The following is a 24,378-nucleotide window of genomic DNA, read 5'->3' as shown; positions in this document are numbered from 1 at the left end:
ACCCCCACGTAACAGTGTGGCAGTCAAGAACACTGTAAACTTTTTCAAATTCGTATCTAGGTAGAAAATTTTGATTAGGCAAACTGCTTCATAGAAAAATAGCATAAGCCAGAAACTTTTAAAACTGCCTTGTATTTTCTGGGACTTCACGGAAGTGCCAGAGTAGCGACCTCCAGAGTCTAAATCCGGTCACTACAGTTTACCCTCTCAGGCTGCCGTAATGTTTTTAACTCCACGTTCTTGGCGCTTCAGGGTTTTGTTTGTTTGTTTTTTACTTTTTTTTTTAAAGTTTATTTATTTCAGTAATCTCTGCACCTCATGTGGGGCTTGAACTCACAACCCCGAGATCAAGAGTTGCATGCTCTTCCAACTGAGCCAGCCAGGCATCCCTGGAGTTTTAGTACCACTCCATTTTACCTAGCTCTTTCTTTTAAAGGTGTAGACACGTGTGTAAAATGCAGTCTAGAATCCAGGGGTAGGAAGTGGTAGCCATTAGACAAATTAATTCTTTGGGAGTTATGGACAACAGATACTCTTTCTCCCGGGAAATACAGTTATCCGTGAAAGCCAAATGGTCAGCAATCATATTTGTCTTTGGAGAAATTATACTCTTTGCCAAAAAGAGGTGAACAAGAGACCCAATTTAATGGCATAAACCTTTGCCTCTCCAAGTTGTGGCCAAAGCCACGCTGACATTACCTGGTTCGGAACGCAGACTATGAGTCCCACTCCGGACCTCCTGAGTTGGAATGTGCATCTTATCAAGATCCCCTGGGATTCACGTACACAGTGAAGTGTGGCCGGACGGTATCTGCCACCGTGCCACCCCACGGGCGTATGGCCCAGAAGACAGGAGATGGGGACACCGATTTGCAATTCCCTCAGCGGGTGTCAGTTCTCAGGTGCCTCGCACCTCACTGAGTGGGATTCTAGTGTTTAAAGGGCAATTTGGACTCTACGCCTAAAACGCGACTTCGTGGTTTTGTCCCCAGGCTGACCCTCAGCTCCCAACCTAACGACTGGCTTGATTTGACCAAGGGCCGGCGGCATCTCTGCATCAAAAACAGCGAGGACACGAACAGCTCAGGCTAGCTCGAGAAGCAGAGCACAAAGTCGTCGGTCACGAGCACACTGCCACAGGCCAACCCTGCGGAGACTGTGGGGGAACAGAGCTCTTGAGCAGACAGTCACAAAGAGATAAACACCAACTGGAGATGTGGAGCAGAAGCCTTAGGCTCAGGGTTGCTTTCCTTCAAGCAGAGCGGCTACTTGATTCCTTCCTTCTTTCAAGTCTGTAGTTCTGGGAAGTCACGTTCTGTTACCCAGGAGCTTCCTATACTTTTGTCTCGCGTGGAAGTCAACCTTGAACACCAGTTTAGTGGCTGCTTACCTGTGCGCACCTTCCCAGGTCTTTCCTGTCCAGATACTGAAATATGTTGATTGCCAGTTCGTAAGGCAGCTGGATGTCAAAGAAGGGCACGTCATCCATTTCATTCTGAGGAGAAGAAAAGGGAAAGAAGCTTACAATTCGGAGGAATGAAAATGCTCCTTTCGATGACAAGAGATATCGTGAGGTGGGAACGAGAGAGGTGCTGTCGTCCCGGGGGGAGCCCCGCAGTCTCACGACTCCACGGGGCAGTCACAGAACGGACTCACAACCGGATGGCCACGAGCCCACCCTCCTCACTCTTCACTTGTAAAATCCACAAGGCCACTTCCCATAAGGCTTCACAAAGGAGAAGCAAGGACACCAGCTGACAACCTGGGGTGGGAGAGGTGGACGCCTCGGGCATCCGCGCACAGGCTGCGGGAAGCTCTTGGCCTCTAAGGGAAGCTGAGCGGTATGCAGCCAAGAAGGTGAGCTTTGGAATCGGAGGGGCCACCGGTCCCCCCAGGACAACTCTTACTTCACCCCCGCCCCCCGGAGGGCAGCGAGCACCCGCAGCCAGAGAAGCGCTGACTGAGGTAGGTCACTAAGGGGCCCCCGTCAGGGGAGCAGGGCTATAAATGGGGGGCGAGAAGTACACAAACGAAATGCTGCTCCTGAAGGAGGTGAGCACCGCCTCCCTTCCGCCGCTGGAGAAGCACAGGGTTTCCTAATGCACTCAGGGGCCCCCCGCCGGTGAACCTGAGGGAGCCAGTGCAAACAATGCAGATCTTCGGTGTCATTTATTAATGTGGAGAAATGAGAGCTCGCCTGCCTTTGGATAAGCAATTAGGGATGAGGTAACAGGCTTTATTTGAGAGATAAGGCTGTCATGACGATCCTGGTAGCACAAAGGAACGGGAGGGTGAAACACAAAGAGAGCCAAGAGTGCATGTGTTCCTCTCTGCCTGTTCCCAAATCCACCTGCTGAAGTTCACTTTTGTATGTATTTCTGCAAAGCTAGGGAAAGCAGGCTGTTGGTCTCAATGGAACTTAATAAAATTCATTTTTAATAAGCTCTGGCTGACATCAGTGACTCGTAGGTTGCCAGCGAATTCGTAATTCACCGAACACGACGGTCCTCTACCGCAAGCTACAGTCTGAAAGCTGAAAGCCATCTCGGCATTTTTAAGGGAACGTGAGCACTGATTTAGACCCGACCAAGATCCAGGGTAAAGATTTTTCTGGATCATGTTTCCATTCATCTAGGAGTCTCAGAGCTAAAAGATAACGCGAAGGCCTAAGAAGGAAATGGGTTGACTTTGCAACAACAGTGCAAGGCTGAGTACGAGGCCAAAAAGGAGCTCTGGAGGGAACAGAGCAAGAGCTGACAGTTCTCTGGGGGCAAAGACAGGGCAGAATGTGAAACCGGCAGAGAGATGTTGGCCATACAGGGGGAGACGGAAAAACAAAACGGGAAAAAATCTGCAAGTGTAATCAGCAGGCAAAGGGGTCCCGCCTAAAAACATAACGGAAAGTCATTAGTCTGCTGTCAGGCTAGGTCCCCTCTTACAGCTAGTCGGCTTCATTCGTGAGGAGAAGAGGCAGCTCTCTCTCACTTGCCCCAGATACAACCGGAGACTCCTTCACACAACCCGGTGGGGGGCGGGGGGGGGGGGTCACCCACTGCCAGCTGAGCAAAGCCACACACGAGCCAGCCTGTCATTTGTGACCCTGGAGTTCCCTCTGCTTTCTCTTGGATTACTGGACCATGATAAGGTGAAGGAGCCTACTTTACCTCCTTGGTAGAGAAACGAGGGAAAAATGCTTATCCTTCCTTAACCTCATACGAGAAGGAGGAAGGCCAACACAAGCCTGCACTCGTGCAAAGTGAACTCCTGTTGAGCTTTTCACAGCTAGAGACGCCAGGCATCACTTTCTTCCATCGGTCCCCCCTTCGGGACTATCAACTGCTTTCTGGATGTGACACTACTGTAATGAAGCAGGACAAATCGCCTTTGTTTTTAGTTATCCTAGGACAGAAAATCACACTTCTGGTGGCAGGAGGCTTCCTTCCCCCTCTTCTGCTCATCGAGATGGCCAATCCTCTATTCTCCCGGAGAACGGCGCCTCTGCCCTGCCGCCTTCCTCCTTGATCCCAACCACGGTGACCTCTGGGATGGAGGTTCAGGACCAAGAGTCAAACTGATAACCTTGGTTCTGCCAGCTGAGTAACCACGTGACCACGCTAAATACATCCGAGCCTCGGCTTCGTCTCTAAAGGAGAACGCACCTACTTGGGAGAGTTACAAGAATAAAGCGAAACGGTACAGGAAGGGTGTGGGCGGGCCAAGTACCAGAGCAAAGCATACAATACCTGATTAATACTGCCATCTTCCTTCCTGGAGTGGCACCCCAGCTCTCTTCTTCCCCTTCAACAAGTATTGGCTGATTAGGTCCACATTCCACGGGGCTCCTCTACGTGCTGTTTACACAGAAAAGCGGTCTCCCCCTGTCCTACCAGAAGCAAAGGACAGCTGGCGACAGTGGAGAGGGGAAGGCACGCGGACATGAAGTATTCAGGAGTCTGAACGATGGGAGTGTCCATACGACAGGTCTTTTTCCAGAGAAACTTTCCAAGAGAATCACCAATTTTAAAAGGTTATACCATGGTAATAGCCAAAGAAGGATCTGCTTTAGTGCACAGTGGAAGACAACAGTGTAGCCACCAGCGAGTGCAGATGACCAGTCAGGGGTGTAATGTCCCTCACGCCAACAAATTAGCTGAGATGCCATGCTGGGCTCACTGTTAATGTACCTGTGACGATGCGTCTTGAGAACTGAACTTCACAGCAATGAATTATAATTATGTAAACACAAACATTACAAAGCCACACTTCTTAAAAATCACTGTGCCCCGAGAATTACAACGTCTAAACTCCAAAATGACTGTCAACCCCCAACAGATCAGATTCCAGACTCATGTGAACAACCCTCCCTGTTGCTACCACTGGTTGGGGAATGGCAGGGAAGGAAAGAAACCGATGTGCTAAAGGAAGGTCCACCTCTCAAGACCTACAGAGACCCGCAAGGTCAGGAGATCGAAGGCTGAAGTTTTAGGCTGCACACTTGGAATCTTTTTGGCAAGACATCTTTATCACCAGTCCGTGTAGTGGACGCTGCAGGGGTCTCTCAGACTCTACCTGTGGGTCCCTAACACCCATTCCCCCAGATGGGCACAGTGCTTCCTGCTCATGGCTCACTGGCTCAGCCTGACAGCAGAGTCCCTTCCTAGGCACCGCCCTTGGTCAAACAAGCTGCCTTGTCCAAGGCTACATCCCCTCCCGGAGCCCACATCCAGTGACCAGTCAAGACCTAGGGACAAAGGCTTGGCCCCCTTGCCTCAGTTCGGGACTTCTGGGAAAGGCCAACCTGCTCAACTGCCTGCCCGCAGATCTCCAACCCAGAACCTGTTTCCCGAAAAATCCAACCTGTCTTCCCAAAGCAGCAGATGTGATCCAGGACAGTCCTGTACTGAGCACATTCCCAAAGGCTCTGCTGCACAACTGTGGAGACAGGAGCCTAGCTAACCCACTTCCCTTTCCTCCACTCGAGGAAGTGGAATGAAGTTATAGGGACATTATGACACCCAAAAGACAAAACAATCCAGAGTAGATTCAAGGTTAAATAAGTCACTCATAACTGTCGCTTTGTTATTAGTAACCCGTCACTTGGGAAACACCTTACCAAAGATTGAGAGTTAGAAGCATGTTTGACCCTGTGGTTGAAAACGCAATTCTCTTATAGGGATCCAGGATTTGACAAGGATGTGGAGCCACATCCTGGACAGAGGTACTAGCCCACTAACTACACACAACCTACCAGGACTTAAGCACTCCCATCTGGCACTTCCCACAGTTTAGAAACAGAAGTAAAAAAAACACCATTTGCTACCAGTATGCAGAGAAATACCTTATAATATAAAGGATGCTAGGAGATTTCCACCTAGGCCTTCCTGAAACACACAGCCATCTGAAAAGTTATAGGCCACGTGAACCAATTTTGTATCTATATGAACTTTCAAACATGGAAAGGGACAAGTTGACATTTCAGAAACAGAGATATCCCAAGAATGAAGAGGTTAAAGACACTGGAAATATTAACGTGGAAAACTGGTCACATTACAAAAAGGGCCACAGGACTACAATGTTTAGAGAGAATCGCTTCCCATTAATTTTATAGCCCAAGCAACGTGACAATGGCCAATAATGCTCCAGAAAACTAATATATCGATGTATTAACATGGTTTTGAATTTGAGGAAAAACATCATGTGGATAAAACACAACTGGGCTTTTAACTCTTTATGGCTCAAATATTGATTCTTTACCACTATGGTGACTCTTGTCCTGTATTACATATCAAGACCATCTGTGGAGTTAAAAAAAAAAAAAAATGCCCCAAATTGCCTATTACTCCAAATTTCCAGGGGTGAGGCTCGAGTAGCTCTTCCTCAGGGATCCTCATGCACACTAGAAGTTGAGAACCACAACCCTAAATCATAGGTGGATTAAAAACAATCCTTTCCCACTCAAGCAAAAAAAAAAAAAAAAAAAAAGAAAAAGAAAAGAAAACCCACACAAACCCCACAAAGGGCTCATGTTACTTTGTTAATTCAAAGTCAGTGAACAGTAGATTTTCCCAAAGTCTACTGGACTTCCTCCAAAAATGCTAAAAGAAATTGCAAACAGATCCATCCCCGGGGAGGCTGATTTGTACTCCTATGTGCTAATGTAAGACTAATTCTGTAAATGGATTGGTTTTGTGCCTTACTGTTAGAAATTTAATCTGTCTTCTCTGGTTTAGAAGAAGAAGGGGTAATTATTAAGAGCCAAAATCAGTGAGAGGTGAAGAAACGGACTCCACGTTTGTCCCCAGTGGACATCTCCAGGGCAAACAGAACACTCCAGATCTCTCTAGGTGGTGTCCAAAGGAACAGAGAAGAACACCTCAGACACACAACAGACATAGTAGTATTTCTGCTCCATCTGTGGCTGACAGGACACTTTTCTAAAGGAATTTCTCTCCATTCTCTGCCTCCTGCAAACGTGGAGTACGGCAGGACCACACAATCCCAACCAGAACAGAGGAGTGCTGGGTTCACCCGGGTCTTCTTCCAAAAAAAGAAACAGGGTCTGAAACACCGTCCAGATAAATAGGCATTTGTTCACAATCCCACAGTGGTCTTGAAATACATATTCTTATTCGTACCAAAAAAAAAAAAAAAAAAAAAAAGCCCAAAGTACACCAAATAAATGTTAGCAGCAGTAGTCGCCTTTGAGCAACGGCATTACAGGATTTGTTTTCTTCTTCTTCTCAAATCCCCAAGTATTTTTACAATAAGTTTGTGGTATTTTCACAGACACAGCAAAGCAACACACTTTGGAAACAAGGTGCTCGCTGTTCAAAACACTATCTGGAATCAGGGCCATCCCAGGTGCTGGTGGCAAATGTGTTAAGAAAGGATGTCTACACTCATACGGCTCAAATCTTTGAGAGAGAGAAGTCATCGTCCCATGGAACAGCATCAAAACAGGCGACTACGAAAGGCAACATAAACGGTCCCCGAAGGTATTCCAAAGTTCATTAGGAAGTCAGCTATTTAGAACTTGAGAAGCATTTCTCCAAAGAAGCCGGGCAAGGAGTGGTTAAGCTCCAGAACAGTCCACAAAAAGCCAAGTTATCTCTTCACATTTAACCTAATCCCCGTACCTCTCGAGGAGAAAGGGCAAAAAATGTTTAGGTTTCTGTCGACTGCATGCGTGGCGACAGAAACGTAACACTGCACGGTCTAAGCGGCACGCTGCCTTGCACACAGCAGACACACGACTAAGGTCCGAGGGACTTTTTTTTTTTTTTTAAACAGGCTTTCCAACTTCAAGGACAATTCTCATTCACCACCTACTGGTAGGATTCGGCTGGGCACCCTGGCAAGGGATGGAGGCAGAAAATGCCAATCTAAAGGACCGGGAGCGAGCGCTTGGCGTGGCAGCAAAAGAAGCCGGTGGGAGGCAAGAGAGGCGGGAGCTCTGCCTTCAAAGTCGCAGTTTAAACTGGGATCTGGGGCGCGTGGGTGGCTCAGTCGGTTAAGCACCCGACTCTAGATCTCGGCTCAGGTCATGATCTCAACAGTTTGTGAATTCGAGCATCGCATCGGGCCCTGCATGCTGGGCATGGAGCCTGTTTGGGATTCTCGCTCTCTCACCCTCTCTGCACCTCCCCTGCTCACTCTCACTCTCTTAAAATAAATACGAATTTAAAAAAAAATTAAATAAACCGGGATCGGAGCTTAAGGACCCAGAAAGGAGGTAAGACAGGTGAAGGGGCAGCTCCCTAGTCAGAAACTTGGACCAGTGTGCACATGGATTCATTTGTGAGAAGAGCAAATAGTTTCATGTCAAGTGTCCTAACCACTCCAAGGACGTTCCTACCATCAGGATTGGCTATATAATCTGTGGAGCCCCACGTAAAACAAAACAGGGGAGGCCCTTGTTGGAAAAGGATTAAAAAAATAAAAAAATAACATCCTTAAAGTTTATTTAGAGAGAGAGAGAGAGAGAGAGAGAGAATGAGCTGGGGAAGGGCAGAGAGAGAGAGAGAGAGAGAGAGACAGAGAGATGAAGACAGAAGATCCGAAGCTGGCTCTATGTTGACAAAAGAGAGTCCGATGCGGGGCTCAAACTCATGAACCGGGAGATCATGACCTCAGCCAAAGTCAGACACTTAACCAACTGAGCCACCCAAGTGCCCCAAAAAAGATTAAGAATTTTAAATTTCATAGGTCACACAGGCCACAAGGCCAGCCGACCTTGGCCACCACAAAACCTCCACATTTGCTGTTCTCTGCCAAGAATCCCCTCCCCCAGATCTCTTCACGCTTGCTTCCTCATCTCTTTCCACGAAGCGTGAGTCTTCAGGAAGGCCTTCTTGAACAGTGCTATTTAAAATTATAGCCTCTCTCCCAAAACTTACACACTCGATTCCTCCTACTTGCTTAATTTTTCTCCAGACCATTATCTGACAATTATTTGTTCATTGTCTACCTCTCTCTCCAGAACGTAAGTTGTATAAGGGTATGGATCTTTTCGGTCTTGTTCGTGGCTGTAACTTCCATGCCTAGAACAGTGCCTGGTACTAAGAAACCACTTAATAAATATTTGTGGAATGAATGAATAAAGCCCAAGCTGCTTCCACCAAAGAATCTTCCAATGAAGAAATGACCTACGTTACAAGTTGTTCTGGTATACACAGAGGCCATTTCAAAGGTGCCCAAGCAGAGACCTCCTAATCCATAACAGGAAAAAAAAATGAATCGCATGGATAGTAAGAACTTTTCCATTGAGGGAACAAAGAAGGAAGAGAAATCTGGGCTGGAGAGATCAGAGAAGAGTTCACGCAAGAGACAGAACCCAAGGTGAACATTAAAGAGAAGACAGAGGGCAGCAAAGAGGAAGGGAAGCTGTCCCAGCTAAGCCAGGTCAGGAGTTTACATCCGATTGTTTGCCTCAGTGCAGATTAGCAACTTTCCTCACTCATTGCTAACTTAAAAGCAGAAGGAAGCTAAGCCATCAAACTGATCTTGCTGACAGCAAAGCTGTAGGTTCTGACAAACCAAATACTGACATGGTGAACAATACAGATCAGCCAGCACTATTAAAACTTTATCAGGCTTGAAAACCCCAATCTTAAGTTGAAGAACGTTTGAACATTCCCAGGGGTTCTAACAACCCTAGAGCCTCTCTGTAACACCGCTGTTGGGAGCAGGAATTCTGCCCAGGTTATTTCAATGCAACAAATGTAGTTGGGGCCCCTACTGCACGGAGTACTAGAGGTGAGGGGACAGGAGTAAGACAGGAGGCCCTGCCCTCCAGGGACTCCCAATCCAAGGAGGAGGGTGGCAGGGGCTGATCGGTGAGAAGTCTTAGCAAAGAGGAAGTGAGCAGAGTGAACTCTCCTGCAATAGTAATGATACTAATAGGACCAGCTTTGGGGTGCCTGGGTGGCTCAAAGTCGGTTAAGTGTCCGACTTTGGCTCAGGTCATGATCTCGCGGTTTGTGAGTTCAAGCCCTGCATGGGGCTCTGTGCTGACATCTCAAGAGCCTGGAACCTGCCTCAGATACTGTGCCTTCCTCTCTCTCTGCCCCTCCCCTGCTCATGCTCTCTCTCTCTCAAAAATAAACAAACATTAAAAAATTTTTTTTAAATAACAGGACCAGCTTGAATTTGTTGGCTGCTCACTGCATGGCAGGCTTTGTGCTAGGACATTCCAGGTTTTGTTTCACAGTCTCTTCACAAGACAGGCATTAGCATCATCCTCATTTGATAAGTAAGGCAGAGTAAGTTAACTTGCCCAATGTCAAACAGGCAGTTAGCAGAGTCTGAATTTGAACATGGGTCCGCCTGACTCCGGAGCCTAGACCCGTAACCAGGCCTATAGCTTTCATTAATGCCATGCTTTCAGTTAAAAGAAGCAAGACTACGGGCTTCTCGGGTCAGAGACTGTCCATTCTGTTTACTATTGATTCCCCAGCCCCCAGGTGATCAATATGTTTGGCGATTAGAAAACACATACATTCTCATAGTTAGGGCTGTTCCAAACCCCACCTAAGATGGATATCTGTTGTCTCTGCTGTTTCCTGCCCAAAATTCACTCCCTCTTCTCTTAGGAAACCACCTGACTGCCACACTTGGACTACATGGTTCAGTGAGGCTGACCCCTCCGCCCTGATCATCAGGAGTGGGCAGTAGACACAAGCCTGGTCAACTTGAGCCCGTGACCGGCCTGAGGATGAACACATGATCCAGTCTGGACCAATGGGAATTTAAGTTCGTAACTTCTGCAGAAAACAGATGCTCCCTTTCTCCTGTTAGAAGCAAACAGAAGGTAAGACTGGAGCTGCTGGTAGTCATTTTATTTCAAGGAGGGGAGAATCTTCCTGTGAACAGAGACAAAAAGAGGGGACGCCTGGGTGACTCAGTCGGTTAAGTGTATGACTCTTGATTTCAGCTCAGGCATGATCTCACAGTTGTGAGATGGAGCCCTGTGGAGGGCTCCACGCTCAGGGTGGAGTCTGCTTGGGATTCTCTCTCTCCCTCTCTTTCTGCCCCTCTCCCACACTCACGCACTCTTTCTCTCTAAATAAGTAAACAAACAAACAAAAAAGGAAAGCAGGACCGCAGAGATTTCCAGGTGCATCATCTAAGCACCCAGACCAACCACCACCACCTGGAATTTTCAGTTATTTGAGTCAAGAGATTCCAGTTTGGGTTTCTGAAGCCACTTTGAGTTTGGCGCTGATTCCTTGTGGCTCCAAGCCGGACATATCACCTAAATAGAAACAGGACCAAGCAACTGGACATCACAGATTCCAAGAAAGAAGCATACTTGCAATTTTGCTCAAGTGCCCCATGACCATGGAGAAGTTGGAGGTAACGGAGAGAGAAATGGAAGAAAAAAAGAGTGCCTACTGCCTCTGAAATTCTGTCCAGGGCCATAGCATTTCTTTCACCAGTTAAAAAACCCTAAACTAAAAAGACAGTTCAGATGTTCCCATTCATCACCTAAAAGCACACGGCTTCTCAGGGCCGTTACTTAAAGCTTCACAAGTGAAGATGCAGCTCAAGACTTTTTAGCTCAGCTGTGCTTGTCCGTCGAAGGTCTGGCCGACACCCAGCCCGACACCGTCAGGCAGTGCTGTTCGCCTAATTCCTCCGAAGGCAAAGACTCCCGACTGCTAACTTACTAGCTGGCTCTCACTCCAGTGAGGATACTGAGAACTCTGAAGTGAAAGAGGCTGCGTCAGGTGAGGTACGGCGGGGTGGGCTGGCACGACAGAGCGCACCGAAGGTGGCGGGGCAGTGCCCGGCGAGAAGGGGTGTGAGGAGGCGGCACCGGATTTTTCCTTCTCTTTCACGTCAACTGGATCAACCTGTCAGTTTCTGGGGCGTCTCAAACGGAACTAAATCTTCCTTTTCAGGAGCCAGGCATGGATCAAATAAGGATTCTTTGGAAAACAAAGGCAAGGATCACAAACTCCTAACCCAAGGCAGACCTGGCCCACAGGTTTCATTTAACCCACAGTGTTAGTACTTAAAATTTTTTTGCATTCGTTACCAACAATTACAAACAGGAAGGATTTGAGTGATAGAGGGCATTAATGGCCTCTGCTTCGTTCATTCCTCCCTGTATCCAGGCACCGGGTGACTCCACGTGAACTCCAGACTTGGCTATATGGCTTGCTTTGGCCAACGTGACAGTAACAAGGATGACCTGGCCAGAGACTTTGAAAGCACTTGGGCATTACAATGTGCCCTCCTCTTGCTCTAAGAGCTCTGAGAAGGCCCACCCAGGGCTCACCTGTTGGATGATGAGACCTATAACGAATGCACACGTACTCAACAACTAGCCAGCCCCCCAAAGCGAAGCTACCTGGCTAACCAGCAGCTAACCTTAGACATCTGAGTGAACCCACCCATGCCCGGCCCAAATTGCCACTTTGCAAAATGGTGAGCTAAATACTGGTGTGTGTTTTTGGTTTTGTTTTTTTTTTTTTTAATGCTCTGTGATTTTTTTTAATTTTTATTTATTTTTGAGAGAGAGATAGAGAGGAAGCAGGGGAGGAGCAGAGAGAGAGAGAGAGAGAGAGAGAATGAGAGAGAAAGAGAATTCCAAGCAGGCTCTGCACTGTTAGCACAGAGCCCGATACGGGGCTTGCTCTCACAAACCGTGAGTCCATGACCTGAGTCAAAATCAAGAGTTGCACACTCAACAGACTGAGCCACCCAGGTGCCCTGAGCTAAATACCGGTGTTTTAGGCCAAAGTCTTGGGTGTTTGTTGTGTTGCAAAAACGGACAGAGTCCACATAAAAATAAACATTCCCAATTACAAAAGTCTGAAGGCAGCCACACTGGGACCACGTTCCCATAAGGAAACAACCAGTTGACATGGGCAGTGGCTCCCACCTTTAGCCCAGCTACAGTGTGTATTCCCCAAATTATCACTTTCTCATCTCACTCACGGTCAAGTTCAGTTGCCATACATCATCTCAGTTAGATGCGGTTATATTTATGGCAAAGAAGAAAGTGAAATACCATAATCTATACACTTATTATCAGGCAGGAAAACCACTGTAACTACCTTGGAAAATTGTTTGCCAGTGGCTACTAAGGCTGAACATCTGCATACCTATGACCCAGCAATTCCACGATTAGGTGTGTACCCAAGAAAAATGGGTACGCATATTCCAAAAGATATGCAAAGCATTCACAGCACTACCCCCAACAGTCCCAAACTGGCTGGTGAACTACTTATCAAGAATGCCCATCAACAGAATAAAACAGGACATGTTCATAGGGATGAATCTCACACATAATGCTACGTGCTAGAACCAGACACAGGAGATGTAGGATTCTACTTATAGTTCAAAAACAGACAAAATTAAAATAAAGTGTTAGAAGTCAGGGGAGAGTGAAAGAAGAGAACACGCTGGGGGTTCCGACGAGCTGACAATGCTGTTCTGAAATCTGGGTGCTATTTACATGGATGTGTACGCCCGTGATAACTCACCAACTTGTACATTTATGATTTTATGCAGGGTTTGATTTAAAGAAAAAAACATTGAATGATTTAGAGAGAGCACGTATGATGAGGAGGGGAGGGGCAGAGAGAGAAAGAGGAGAGAGAGGATCCCAAGCAGGCTCCACACTGTCAGCACAGAGCACGATGCTGGGCATGACCTCACAGCTATGATGAGTCAGTCGTGAGACTGAGGTATCAAAATGCTTAACCAACTGAGTCACCTAGGCACCCCTGAAAAAACTTTCAAAAGGAGAAAAACAAGACCAAGACGAGGACAAGGCTTTGAAAAAACATTTAAGTATTTTTTAGGGATATCATGAAAGTCATTTCTACACAGTCATGTTTAATATTTAATGTGACAAAAAGAATGATAGCCATCATGGGATGTCTGGCTGGTTCAGCTGGTGGAACATGTGACTCTTGGTCTTAGGGTTGTGAGTTTGAGCCCCAAGTTGGGTATACAGAGTAGATAAATTAAAGAAAAAGAAAAAAAGCTAGCCATCATGAATCGAAGCATTACAGGTATATGACTGGAACCTGGAAAAGATACCTAACAAGACACCCGATGAACTAGGAAAAAGGAGGGAATAAGCCATACCTAGGCTACCTCACTCCTTTGCATTATCTGCTTGACCTCTGGGCTTTGGGGCTTACAATCACTGATCTAGGAATCGAAGCCTTTTCTATAAAGGTTACCATCATTTCTCACATTAAGATACTGAGTGGGTTGACTGCCCCTGAAAATCAATTACTTTTTTTTTTTTAATTTTTTTTTTTTTAACGTTTATTTTATTTTTGAGACAGAGAGAGACAGAGCATGAACGGGGGAGGGGCAGAGAGAGAGGGAGACACAGAATCGGAAGCAGGCTCCAGGCTCTGAGCCATCAGCCCAGAGCCCGACGCGGGGCTCGAACTCATGGACCGTGAGATCGTGACCTGAGCTGAAGTCGGACGCTTAACCGACTGAGCCACCCAGGCGCCCCTCAATTACTGTCTTAATGCTCATCTGTCAAATGGGGCTAATAATAGCCACGGAAGAGGGTTGTTGGGAGAACTGAAGAAGGTCTTTAAACCCTTAAAGCAGTACCAAGGAGAAAGCGAGTAATATTATTTATAGCTGTAATTTTATTTATATTTTAAAGTACTTTAAAAAAAAAAAAGCGCCCTGAAGGTTGCATGTTCATAGGATGTAGAGCCCAGCAGTACCTGATGTGGGGATTCTGGCGACAGAGGAGATCATGGGCATGCATTCCAGGGCAGGCTTTTTTTTTTTTTTAAATAAACTCTGATGCCAGTACGCCCCTGGGATCCTACAGTAGGCAGGCCCCCTCCATTTCTAGAACACTTCATTTAGGGCTCCACTATTTTTGGTATCAATGCCTATCCCTCAGAAGTATTAGGGCTAGAAAGCCTTTAAGAGTCAAGACAGTAAACCAAAAGAAACTGTGCAGCAGAGAACAAGGTCTCAAAATTGCCTGACCATCTCAAACATCACATTTCTAGAAGCCTCCTCTCTGGATATTGATTAGGCAGGTCTAGGTACAGACCAGAACCTGTCTTTTAATAAAGCAAAAGGGATTCCTACACTCAGTCAGGTTTGCAAAACTCCTAGCTGGTGAAATTTAGAGTCCAAGAGACCTGGATCCAAATTTAATCCCCAGAACTTATCATCTAGGTATCCCTGGAACACAAAACGTTTTTGAACATCCTCATTCATAAAAGGAGACTAACAACAGGTACTTCCCAGGATTCTTATGAAGCCTGAAGACACTGCCACATTCAGTAGGTTGGATTTTAACTGGCAGGCCCCCAACCGTGCCTCGGTCCTAACAATCCACTTTCCTGTTTCTCTCTACCTCCATGGGCTGGTCTTGCCTTAGTCTACAAATCTATTTCCCAGGGAATAACTTCTGCATAGATCTGGACTGGCCTGACCAACTCATCTGGTGCTAAACCACCTTACCAAGGCATTCAAAGATTATTTTTACATCTGCCAGACTTCCTTAGTGATGACCCACTTCTTATAGAAGCAGAAGTGACGCCAGCAAGAATCTTCATATATACGAGAATTGTTCACATTAAAGGAGAGCTTGTAATTCACATCTCTCACACACACACACACACACACACACACAGCTTCTCTCAACTTAGAGACAGGCAGAGCAGAGGACCAGAAACTTGGTGAAAACCCCAATAGCTATTAATGTTATTTGAACAGAACTGTTAAATAAACCATTTTTTCTCAAAACAGCTTTTGCCAATTACACAATTACTCTAAACTGGGAGGCTGTAGAAGGCTTAAGCCTAATTTAAGTTGAACCACTAAAACCTGCTGTATTGCCGTAACCCTTAACCATGGATGTGTTTCAGGTGATCCTGACCATGCCAACTTCGTAAAGGGGGCCTTCTTTAGGGGAGAGAGGGTCCCCAGCTTCTCTGCAGATCCTCCGAAAGGATCCATGTGCACAAAACCAGAAAGAACCTCCATGCCAATGGTAGTGCCCAAAGGATTTTTCCTTTCCTGCTTTATGAATACATGTGCAATTGGGAAAAAATGAGTAATACTTACATTCTACAGAATAAAAAGAATTGCTTCCTAACCGTCCTGAGACCTCCTGCCTCCCTAAAGGCAACCCTTGTTAAGTTACAGGAGTTCTTGAAGAGCAGGAGTTCGCCAGCTGATACTGACACTAGGGGCTGGATCGTTTTCTTCTGGGCGCTGTCTATACACGCAAGATGTTCGGGAGTATCCCTGACTTCTACCCATTAGGTTTACGATAACAACGCCCCCAACCCAGTAGTGGTATCCAAAAAAGGTCTGCAGACACTACTACCAAGATGGGAAAACAAAGTCACCCATGGTGGAAACTACCACTTCCAGAGATACTCTGTGCATGCACAGACCCCGGGTGGCAGTTACTTTCCATTTCGTTGCAGGGGTGTGTGGCCGGGGCAGGCCCGGACCTCGGCAGGAGGCTGAAGCCACTCACCAGGTCTCGGATGAGCTGGTCCACCAGCTGCTCCCCGCCCCCCGCGGCCTCGCGGGCCGGAGGGGAGCGGGAGCGGCTCGCCGCGTCCTGCCTCTCGGCCCGGGTCGCCCGCGGAGCCGGGGGCCGCCCCGCGCCCTCCAGGAGGCCCTGGGCCAGCGCCAGGTACCCCGAGGCCTGCTCGCCGCGCCCCAGAGCCACTTCGGGCCGCCGCGGCCGCCGCTCTGCAGTCTCGGGCCGCCGCCGCTTCCTGAGCGCCTGGGCCTGCGCCAGCTCCTCCTGCCAGCGCCGGCGGAACTCGTCCAGGCTGTGGTCGTCCATCGCCGCCGCCGCTCCCCGCCCTCCGCGTCGCTCTCGGCCCGCCGGCTGCCACGGGACAGTCCCTCCGCGGGAAGTGTCCGCCGCGGCCGGAAACGCGCGCCGCCGCCGCACCCGAGTTCCGGGTGGGCGGCCCCGCCCCCGGCGCGCCCCTCGAGCGGTCCGCGGCAGAGGTGGCTCGCGCTGCCCCAGGCCGAGCCCAGAGGCGGGACCCGGGCGCCCAGCCTCTCCGCTTCCCGCCTGGCGCCTTTGTCAACCGCGGACTTGACCCCAAGCACCGTTTCTTCATTCATCGAACATGCAATTGAGCAAGTACTAGATGCCAGGAGCTGAGGATTCAGCATTTAAATCCTAAAACCCCGCAATATCCCTCCCCTCTTGGGGTTTCAAGTTGGGGGTGTGGGGGGGGGGGGGTAAGAGGGGGAGGAGACCTTCCACACATGAACAGGAAGGTTTGAATCAGTGGTAACTGTTAAGGAAATAAAGGAAAAATGAGGCACAGGGTGGGGATGGGGGCGGTTGACTTTACAGGGATGTTCAGGGAGGGCATCTCGGAGATGTCATCCGCACTAAGAGCTAAAGGAGAAGAGAAACCAGCCCTGGGAAGATCTAAGAGACATTTCCAGAAGGAACTACAAGGGAGATAGGAAAGGAAGGCACACACAATCGCATTCCATCTTCCAAATGCTTTGTAACTGCTGTTTCCTTCTCCGGGAATTTTGCTTCCCCCTTGACCTAGTTAAGGCCTATACATCTTTCATAGCTCAGCTCCCACCTGACTTAAACTCCTTCCCCCTCCACCCAAAACGGGGTCACCTGGTTATTCATTCCTATAGCATCCCATACTTCTCATAACACAGAACAGTTTGTAATTTTGTATTTGTGTAAATTTTTTTTTTAGTTTATGTATTTATTTTGAGAGAGAACGAGAGCACGCACACTCACACACGGTAGAGGTGGGGGGGACAAGGCGAGAGGGAGAGAATCTCATGCAGGCTCCCAGCTGTCAGCGCTTAGAGCCTGAGGTGGGGCACCATCCCACTAACCCTGAGATGAGGACCTGAGCAGAAATCAAGTGGGCACCCGACCCCCTGAGCCACCCAGGTGCCGCTGTGTAATTATAATATCTCCCTTTCCTACTGGACTGCCCATTCTTAGCTTGGAGTCTGGAGATTAGTAGGCATTCAATGAATATTTACTAACAACCCCTCTGGATGAGAACTATTGTCCTGGCTTTACAGATGAAGAAACAGAGCCAAAAAAGAAAAAAAGAAAAAAAAAAATCACACAGCTGGTGATGTGCAGACCAAGGATTCTGATTATACATATTAAAAAAAAATATATATATATATATATACATATATATATATATATACATATATATATATACATATATATATATATATATATACATATATATATATATATATATATATATATATATATGTATGTGTATATATGTATTTTAACTCCAGACCTGACCTCTTTAAATCATAAGCCAGCTAGGAACCATAGGCTACTTTAATTACCATGATTTTTCAATGCAGGGAAATTAACAGTATGGTTATCAACAGCCTGAGCTCCAGAATCAGACAGACATCTAGGTGGGAATCCCAGCACCTCATTTACTCACATCTGCTTTCTTCCAGCAACTTCATTTCTACGAGTTTATCCTAAGAGAAGAAAATGGAGGATGAATTCAAAGAATACCTTCAAGGATGTACACCGAACCATTGTTTTCTAATACTGAAAAGCAGAAGCGATTGAAGTAACTGACAATAGGCCATTGATTAAATAAGTTTTGCCCTATTAGGATGTAAGAAAGATCCTAACTAGAGTGTCAGCTCCGCAAGAGCAGAGATCTTCGTTCACTGCTAAGTCTTCAGCACTCAAAACTATGCCTGGGACATAGTAGCTGCTCTATAAATAATGCATCGATGAAATACTGTGCAGCTATTAAATATCACATGGAGAAAATTTAATCACCTGAAAATATAACCTGGCAAGTGAAAGAAAGCCAGGACAAACATAATACAGTATGATCCCAGTACTGCTTACTAAGTGTATGTGCATTTCGGGCACCTGGGTGGTTCAATCCCTTAAGCATCCTACTTCGCCTCAGGTCATGATCTCACAGTTCATGGGTTCAAGCCCCACGTCTGGCCCTGTGCTGACAGCTCAGGGCCTGGAGCCTGAGTGAGATTCTGTGTCTCCCTCTCTCTCTCTTTCTCTCTGCCTCTCCCCTGCTCACACTGTCTCTCTCTGAAAAATAAACATTAAAAAAAAAAAATTTAAAGTGTGTATGCTTTTAAGAAGAATATACACTCAAAAGAGAAGAGCTCTCTAGAGGGCAGGATTATGGGTTAGTGTTTTTATCTGTATATTCTAACTTCCTACAGTGAAGGTTAGCCTAGCCCGGATCCCCCTAGAAAACAGAGCCTGAGACCTGGGCTTGCAGGCAGCTAGTTGTTTGTTGAAGTGCTTCTGGAAAATAGGAGTGGGGTACCAAGAAAGGAATAAACAGGAAGGAGGGACAGCTAATCCAAAGACCATCTTGAGTTGGTCCTGCTGTGCACAACTTACACTCCATCCCACTGAGATCATCCAAGCAGCCTTTTGAAGACGACCCCTCTGGATGGTCCTCCCAAGAGATCAGAAATGGAAGAAGGGAGACTGGATTCACTCAGCCATCCTCTATTAGAGGAACGTTAAGGAAAGAGTTTTTTCGTAGTCTCCTGCTTCCAATGGAAGGGGAGTTTAAGAAAATGGGCTGGTACCAATGTCCCAGACCAGGGGAGCAGAGATGCTCTCGGGCAAAAAGCAAGAACTACCCTATGCAGCAAACAGGAGGGACTGTCCAGTGACCCGTGCACAAAGCCTATTACTAAGCAATGACGAAGCAAAAGGTGAGTCAAGAGGTTGTGGTGTGGGGCATATGAGTCCAGTGAGGATTCTTTTTGTAATAAAAACAAGGAGCTGTTTTCTTCAGAAACTTTAGCTTACGTCCTGCCTCATACTATTTTCCATATGAAATTCCAAGGGTCAAGTTTGTTTTGATTATCTGTTTGTGAGTCAAAACCCACATATGGCTTTTCTGATAGCTCTGGAGTTTACAGAACATCTAATATTTAAGACAAAACAATTAAAAAAAATCATGGTTTCCTCTTGCCTTTTTAAAAGAATTTTTACAGGGTCGATGATGCAGGCAGGCTAATGGGGCCATTAGTCACCCAGAGAAAGTGGGGTGGTGGGGGAGAAAATCTGCCAAAAGAAAGGAAGATACCGTGCTCCATTCAGCATTGCCGAGTTCACTGACAATATGTATGTTGATTCTGTTTTTTTTTCAACAGTAAATTCCTGGGCCTCTCATTTCCTCAAATGAAAAATAAAAATATATTCCGTTCAGAGTGACTGAAAGGTTGGTAGTGGTTTATAGGACTCCTAGCGCCCATAAGGCACACAGTAGACATTAAGTAAAGGCTGGCTACAATCCATATTATTAAGTCTTGGCCGATAGAGATTACGTCTAACCTATGCTCTACAGGTCTGGTGTCCAATAGAGATTACGTCTAACCTACGCTCTACAGGTCTGGTGTCCAATAGAGATTACGTCTAACCTACGCTCTACAGGTCTGGTGTCCAATAGAGATTACGTCTAACCTACGCTCTACAGGTCTGGTGTTCCGTATGACCCACCTGTTTCTAGATCTAGTGTTCCTTGCAAGTTCAGTCCATTAAAATTCTTTGGTTGCAAGTCTTACTAGCTTAAGCAAAAAGCAATGGAGCTCGGGATGGCTCACAAAGTTAAAACAAACAAACAAACAAATAACCATATCCTCAGAATACCCAGAATCAGATCAGATTCAGGAGTTTCATTAGAGGAAGCCATGAACCACCTGTTTTGGATGATCTCACCACCTGTCTTCTGTCTTCTAAGACTCAAATTCTGAGAGCAAGCGTTCTCAGTGTGGTCCCTCAACCCAGCATCACCTGGGAACTTGTACGGAATGGAAATTCTCAGCCTAGAATTACTGAGTCAGAAACTCTGGGGGTACAACCCCAACAATGCATGTTTTCACAATCCCTCTCAGTACCTTCCAATCAGAGAACCAGTATTCATCAGAATGGCCTGGTTCCTGGCCTTTGAAGAGTTAGGGGTCGCAACGGCTCACTTTCCAGGACTCTCTGAAATGAGGAGGCAGAGTTCCCCAAAACAGAACGGGTAGGGAGGGATACTGGGCCAAACTAAAAATCTACAAGACTATCACGGAAGGGAGACTTTAGGGATCCAGTCTTCATGCCTCTCATGCCATCAGAGTCTTTTACTGCCCACTGTCAATATGCTGTGTGTCCCCCTCGAAACCCAAGCTCAGGTCTGCCAGAGCCACAGAAAGGTGGCGGGGAAAATGGCCACCATCTTTCCCCCAAGTACGTCCTGTCTCATTTGCCCTCCTCAGGCCAGTCCCACACTGGACTACCAAGGTGAAGTTCTAGAGGCCAGAGTCCAAAAGCAGTTTCACAGCGCTGAAACCAAGGTGTGGGCAGGACCATGCTTCCTCCATTGGAAATTCTGTTTCATTGCTCTTCCCAGCTTCCAGAGCTGCATTCCTGGGCTTGTGGTTCCTGCCTCCACCTTCAAAAGCCAGCAGCATAGCATTTTTGCTTCAGCCGGTATCTACCTTCTGTCTCTGGGTTCAGGTCACCCTCTGCCTCCCTCTCATAAGGATACTTGTGATCACAGAAGGCATATCTGGATAATCCAGGATCCTCTTCTGCTCAAGAGCCTTAATTTGGACACATCTGCAAGATCTTTTTTGCCATCCAAGATAACATTCACAGGTTCCAGGGATTAGGACCTGGCTATCTTTGGGGGCTATCATTCAGCCTACTGCAGAAAGCCTTCCGTGACCACAGACCCAAACGCCTACAGATGACTCCAGGAGACAGAAATGAGGCAGGTGAGCCAGGTGTAGACTGTCCCAAGCTGGAGTGTGGATGCCCATCTAGACAGTACTCTGCTGCACCCACCTGCTGGATCTTAGTCCGGATCATCTGACAATGACTATCTTGATTTCTAATTATTAGCAACACGTTCCACTTTCTTAAAGAATAAAGATTTTTTGTTAAAAGCATAAATTGCATTCGGTAGGCTTCGAACCCAGACGTAGTTCGTTCTTGAACAATCCATGACAGAACTCCCTTTAGCTTTTTTTTTTTTTTAATTTTGTTTTATGTTTATTCATTTTTGAAAGACAGAGAGAGAGCACAAGCAGGGGTGGGGTGGAGAGAGAGGGGGACACAGAATCTGAAGCAGGCTCTGAGCTGTCAGCACAGAGCACGACATGGGGCTCGAACTCACGAACCACGAGATCGTGACCTGAGCCGAAGTCAGACGCTCAGCCGACTGAGCCACCCAGGCACCCCCAAACCCCCTTTAACTTACATTAGGATACCTCCTTAGCTCTCGTGAGCAGGACTGGAGAATCACACCTCATTTGGGATCATTAGTGTGTGAGGAACACCAGGAGATTAACATGAAAAGTGATACAAGGCAACAATTATGATTCGAAGTGTATTGTTTAGACACATCAACAAAAACATCAGATGCAGCCATTCTGAAAGTCAACAATGACCCTGATGTATCGCTATGGGCATTATTGCCCTTTATTGCTATTTTATGCCCTCGCAATCAACAAAATATAAAATTCCGTGGGAGAAAAATAAAACTTTGGTCTTTAAAAAAAGAAAAGCGATCTGTAGCAAGAGACAATTTGCTTGTTCTTGAGAATCCCCCCACGGATAATTCCTTTCTTCAAAAGGCTGCACAGACGGGATTCAGTGTCAGCTGCTAGCTACAGACTTAGTCATTCAAAAGGAAGTTGTCCCATATGGACACCACTCCCCATCTCTCTCGCTCTCTCCTCCATCCCCTCCTGCTTTTATTGAAGCCTCCTCCAATCTGCCCCTAATCTCCCCAGCCTGGTTCCCAAGCCCCTCCCTCTGAAACGTTACCTTCTCCCGGAGAAGGAGCAGGTTCCGTCTTTGGGTCCCCTTTTCTGTCTCTTGGGAATTCAGCTCATCAGAGATGCTTCGCTCAGCCATCGCTGGCACACAAGGAAGAGGTGGTGACGTTGGTCTGCGAGATGGGTGTTCTCACTCCAACTCAGACTCTGAGGCTCCAAGAGCCGATCTCCTCGTCTGCCCGTTTAAGAAGCAGCGTGCTAAGACAAAGCACGAGTTTTTCCTGGAGCTGCCGCACTCTGGACGCACACGAAGATACTCTTGTTCTTAGCCTGACTTTGACCCTGACTCCTCCAAGGAAAGGAGCACCCCAAAATTATTTTTTAATTCCAAATCGTTTCTCCCAACTTGTTTCTACCCTGACAGCAGCCAGCCCAATGCAGGGCTCAAACTCACGAACCATGAAATCAGGACCTGAGCCGAAGTCTGACCCTCAACTGACTAAGCCACCCAAGCGCCCCTCCCCACCTCCATTCTCGATCCTGACAATGAATCACACAGCTGCCACTTTTGTAAAAGTGAGTCAAATCGGGACACCCTCATTTAAAACACCTTGAGGTGCCTCCATGTTCTTAAAATAACAAATAAAAATCCTTTTTGAAAACAGCTTTATTGAGATACAATTCACATGCTGTACAATTCACCCATCTGAAGAATGCAGTTCAATGGCTTTTAGAATATTCACAGATATGTGTAACCATCACTACATTTTATTTTTTTAAGAATTTTACTTTTGGGGCGCCTGGGTGGCTCAGTCGGTTAAGCGGCCGACTTCGGCTCAGGTCACGATCTCGCGGTCCGTGAGTTCGAGCCCCGCGTCAGGCTCTGTGCTGATGGCTCAGAGCCTGGAGCCTGTTTCAGATTCTGTGTCTCCCTCTCTCTGACCCTCCCCCGTTCATGCTCTGTCTCTCTCTGTCTCAAAAATAAATAAACGTTAAACAAAATATATAAAAAAAAATAAAAAAAGAATTTTACTTTTAAGTAATCCCTACACCCAACATGGGGCTCAAACTCACAACCTAGAGATCAAGAGTCACATGCTTTTCTGACTGAGTCAGAAAAGGCACCCCATCACTACATTTTAGAATGTTTTCACCACCCCAGAAAAAAAAAAAAAACACTTTCTTTGGCCATCACCCCTCAATCTTTCCTAGCCAAGCATAATTCCACTTTCTATATAGATTTCTCTCTTCTGGACATTTCACATAAATGGAATCATATGATGTGTGGTCCTTTGCAACTGGTTTCATTCAGAGCATCATGTTTTCGAGGTTCAACCATGTTGTAGCGTCTATTAGCACGCCGTTCCTTTTAATGGTGGAATAATATTTCATTGTATGCATAGACCACATTTTATGTATTCATTCATCCATTCACGGACATCTGGGTTGCTTCTACCCCTTGGCGATTGTGAATATGCTGCTACGAACATTCATTCCAGGTGTTTGTGTAGGCACGTGTTTTCATTTTTCTTGGCTATACCCTTGGACTGTTAGGTTAAGTCATTAAAAATTTTTTTTAAGTTTTAATTTATTTATCCATGTTAAGTACTCTCTATACCCAGTGTGCAGCTTGAACTCACGACCCCAAGATCAAGAAGTAGCATAGAATCCTCAGGCTGAGCCAGCCAGGCGCCCTTATTGGGTTAAGTCCTTTAAAATCGTGTTTAATCATTTGAGAAACTCCCATGCGGTTTTTTCAAAGTGGATGCACTATTTTACATTCCTACCAGTAGCGTACGAGGGCTTGCTGTGTATTTTACACCTTCCCATTTAAACCTGTTTGTGGTCTGAAGAAGGTAAGCCTTTTTCCACCCCCAGGGCCTTTACACATACTTGTGTCTTCTCAAATACTCTTTCCACATCACTCCTCGGTGTGGCTTTGCCCTTCAGCTCTCAGCTTAAAGGTGACCTCCTCAGACAAGCCGTCCCTGTGTGCCTCATCCAAGTAACACATCCACACACAAGTTTTTCTATCCCTGAAATTGGCCCTTACCTTAATGGGTTAATTGTTTCATTATTTACATGTTTGTACATCTCTCCCATCAG

The 24,378-nt window shown here is 46.6% G+C and overlaps 1 protein-coding gene across 2 annotated transcripts in view; it reads right to left on the bottom strand.

The window, feature by feature from the left end:
• The window catches only part of FBXW8 (F-box and WD repeat domain containing 8), a 123,774-nt gene extending 101,341 nt beyond the window's left edge, over positions 1–22,433 (bottom strand). Inside the window, exons 1-2 of one of the 2 annotated variants that reach the window (XM_060612409.3) lie at positions 22,322–22,433; positions 1,391–1,495 (exon numbers count right to left, since the gene is read on the bottom strand). In XM_060612409.3, the coding sequence (XP_060468392.1) occupies positions 1,391–1,495; positions 22,322–22,411 (195 nt within the window). In that variant the 5' untranslated portion in view covers positions 22,412–22,433. Of the gene's footprint in view, positions 1–1,390; positions 1,496–15,994; positions 16,395–22,321 lie in introns of those variants that run through there. The other variant, XM_060612408.3, reaches the window with a different exon arrangement.
• Positions 22,434–24,378: the final 1,945 nt, after the last annotated feature.

The sequence above is a fragment of the Panthera onca genome, chromosome D3 (assembly GCF_046562875.1).
Source record: "Panthera onca isolate mPanOnc1 chromosome D3, mPanOnc1 haplotype 2, whole genome shotgun sequence".
NCBI lineage: Eukaryota > Metazoa > Chordata > Mammalia > Carnivora > Felidae > Panthera > Panthera onca.
This window is presented reverse-complemented; position numbering and strand designations above follow the sequence as displayed.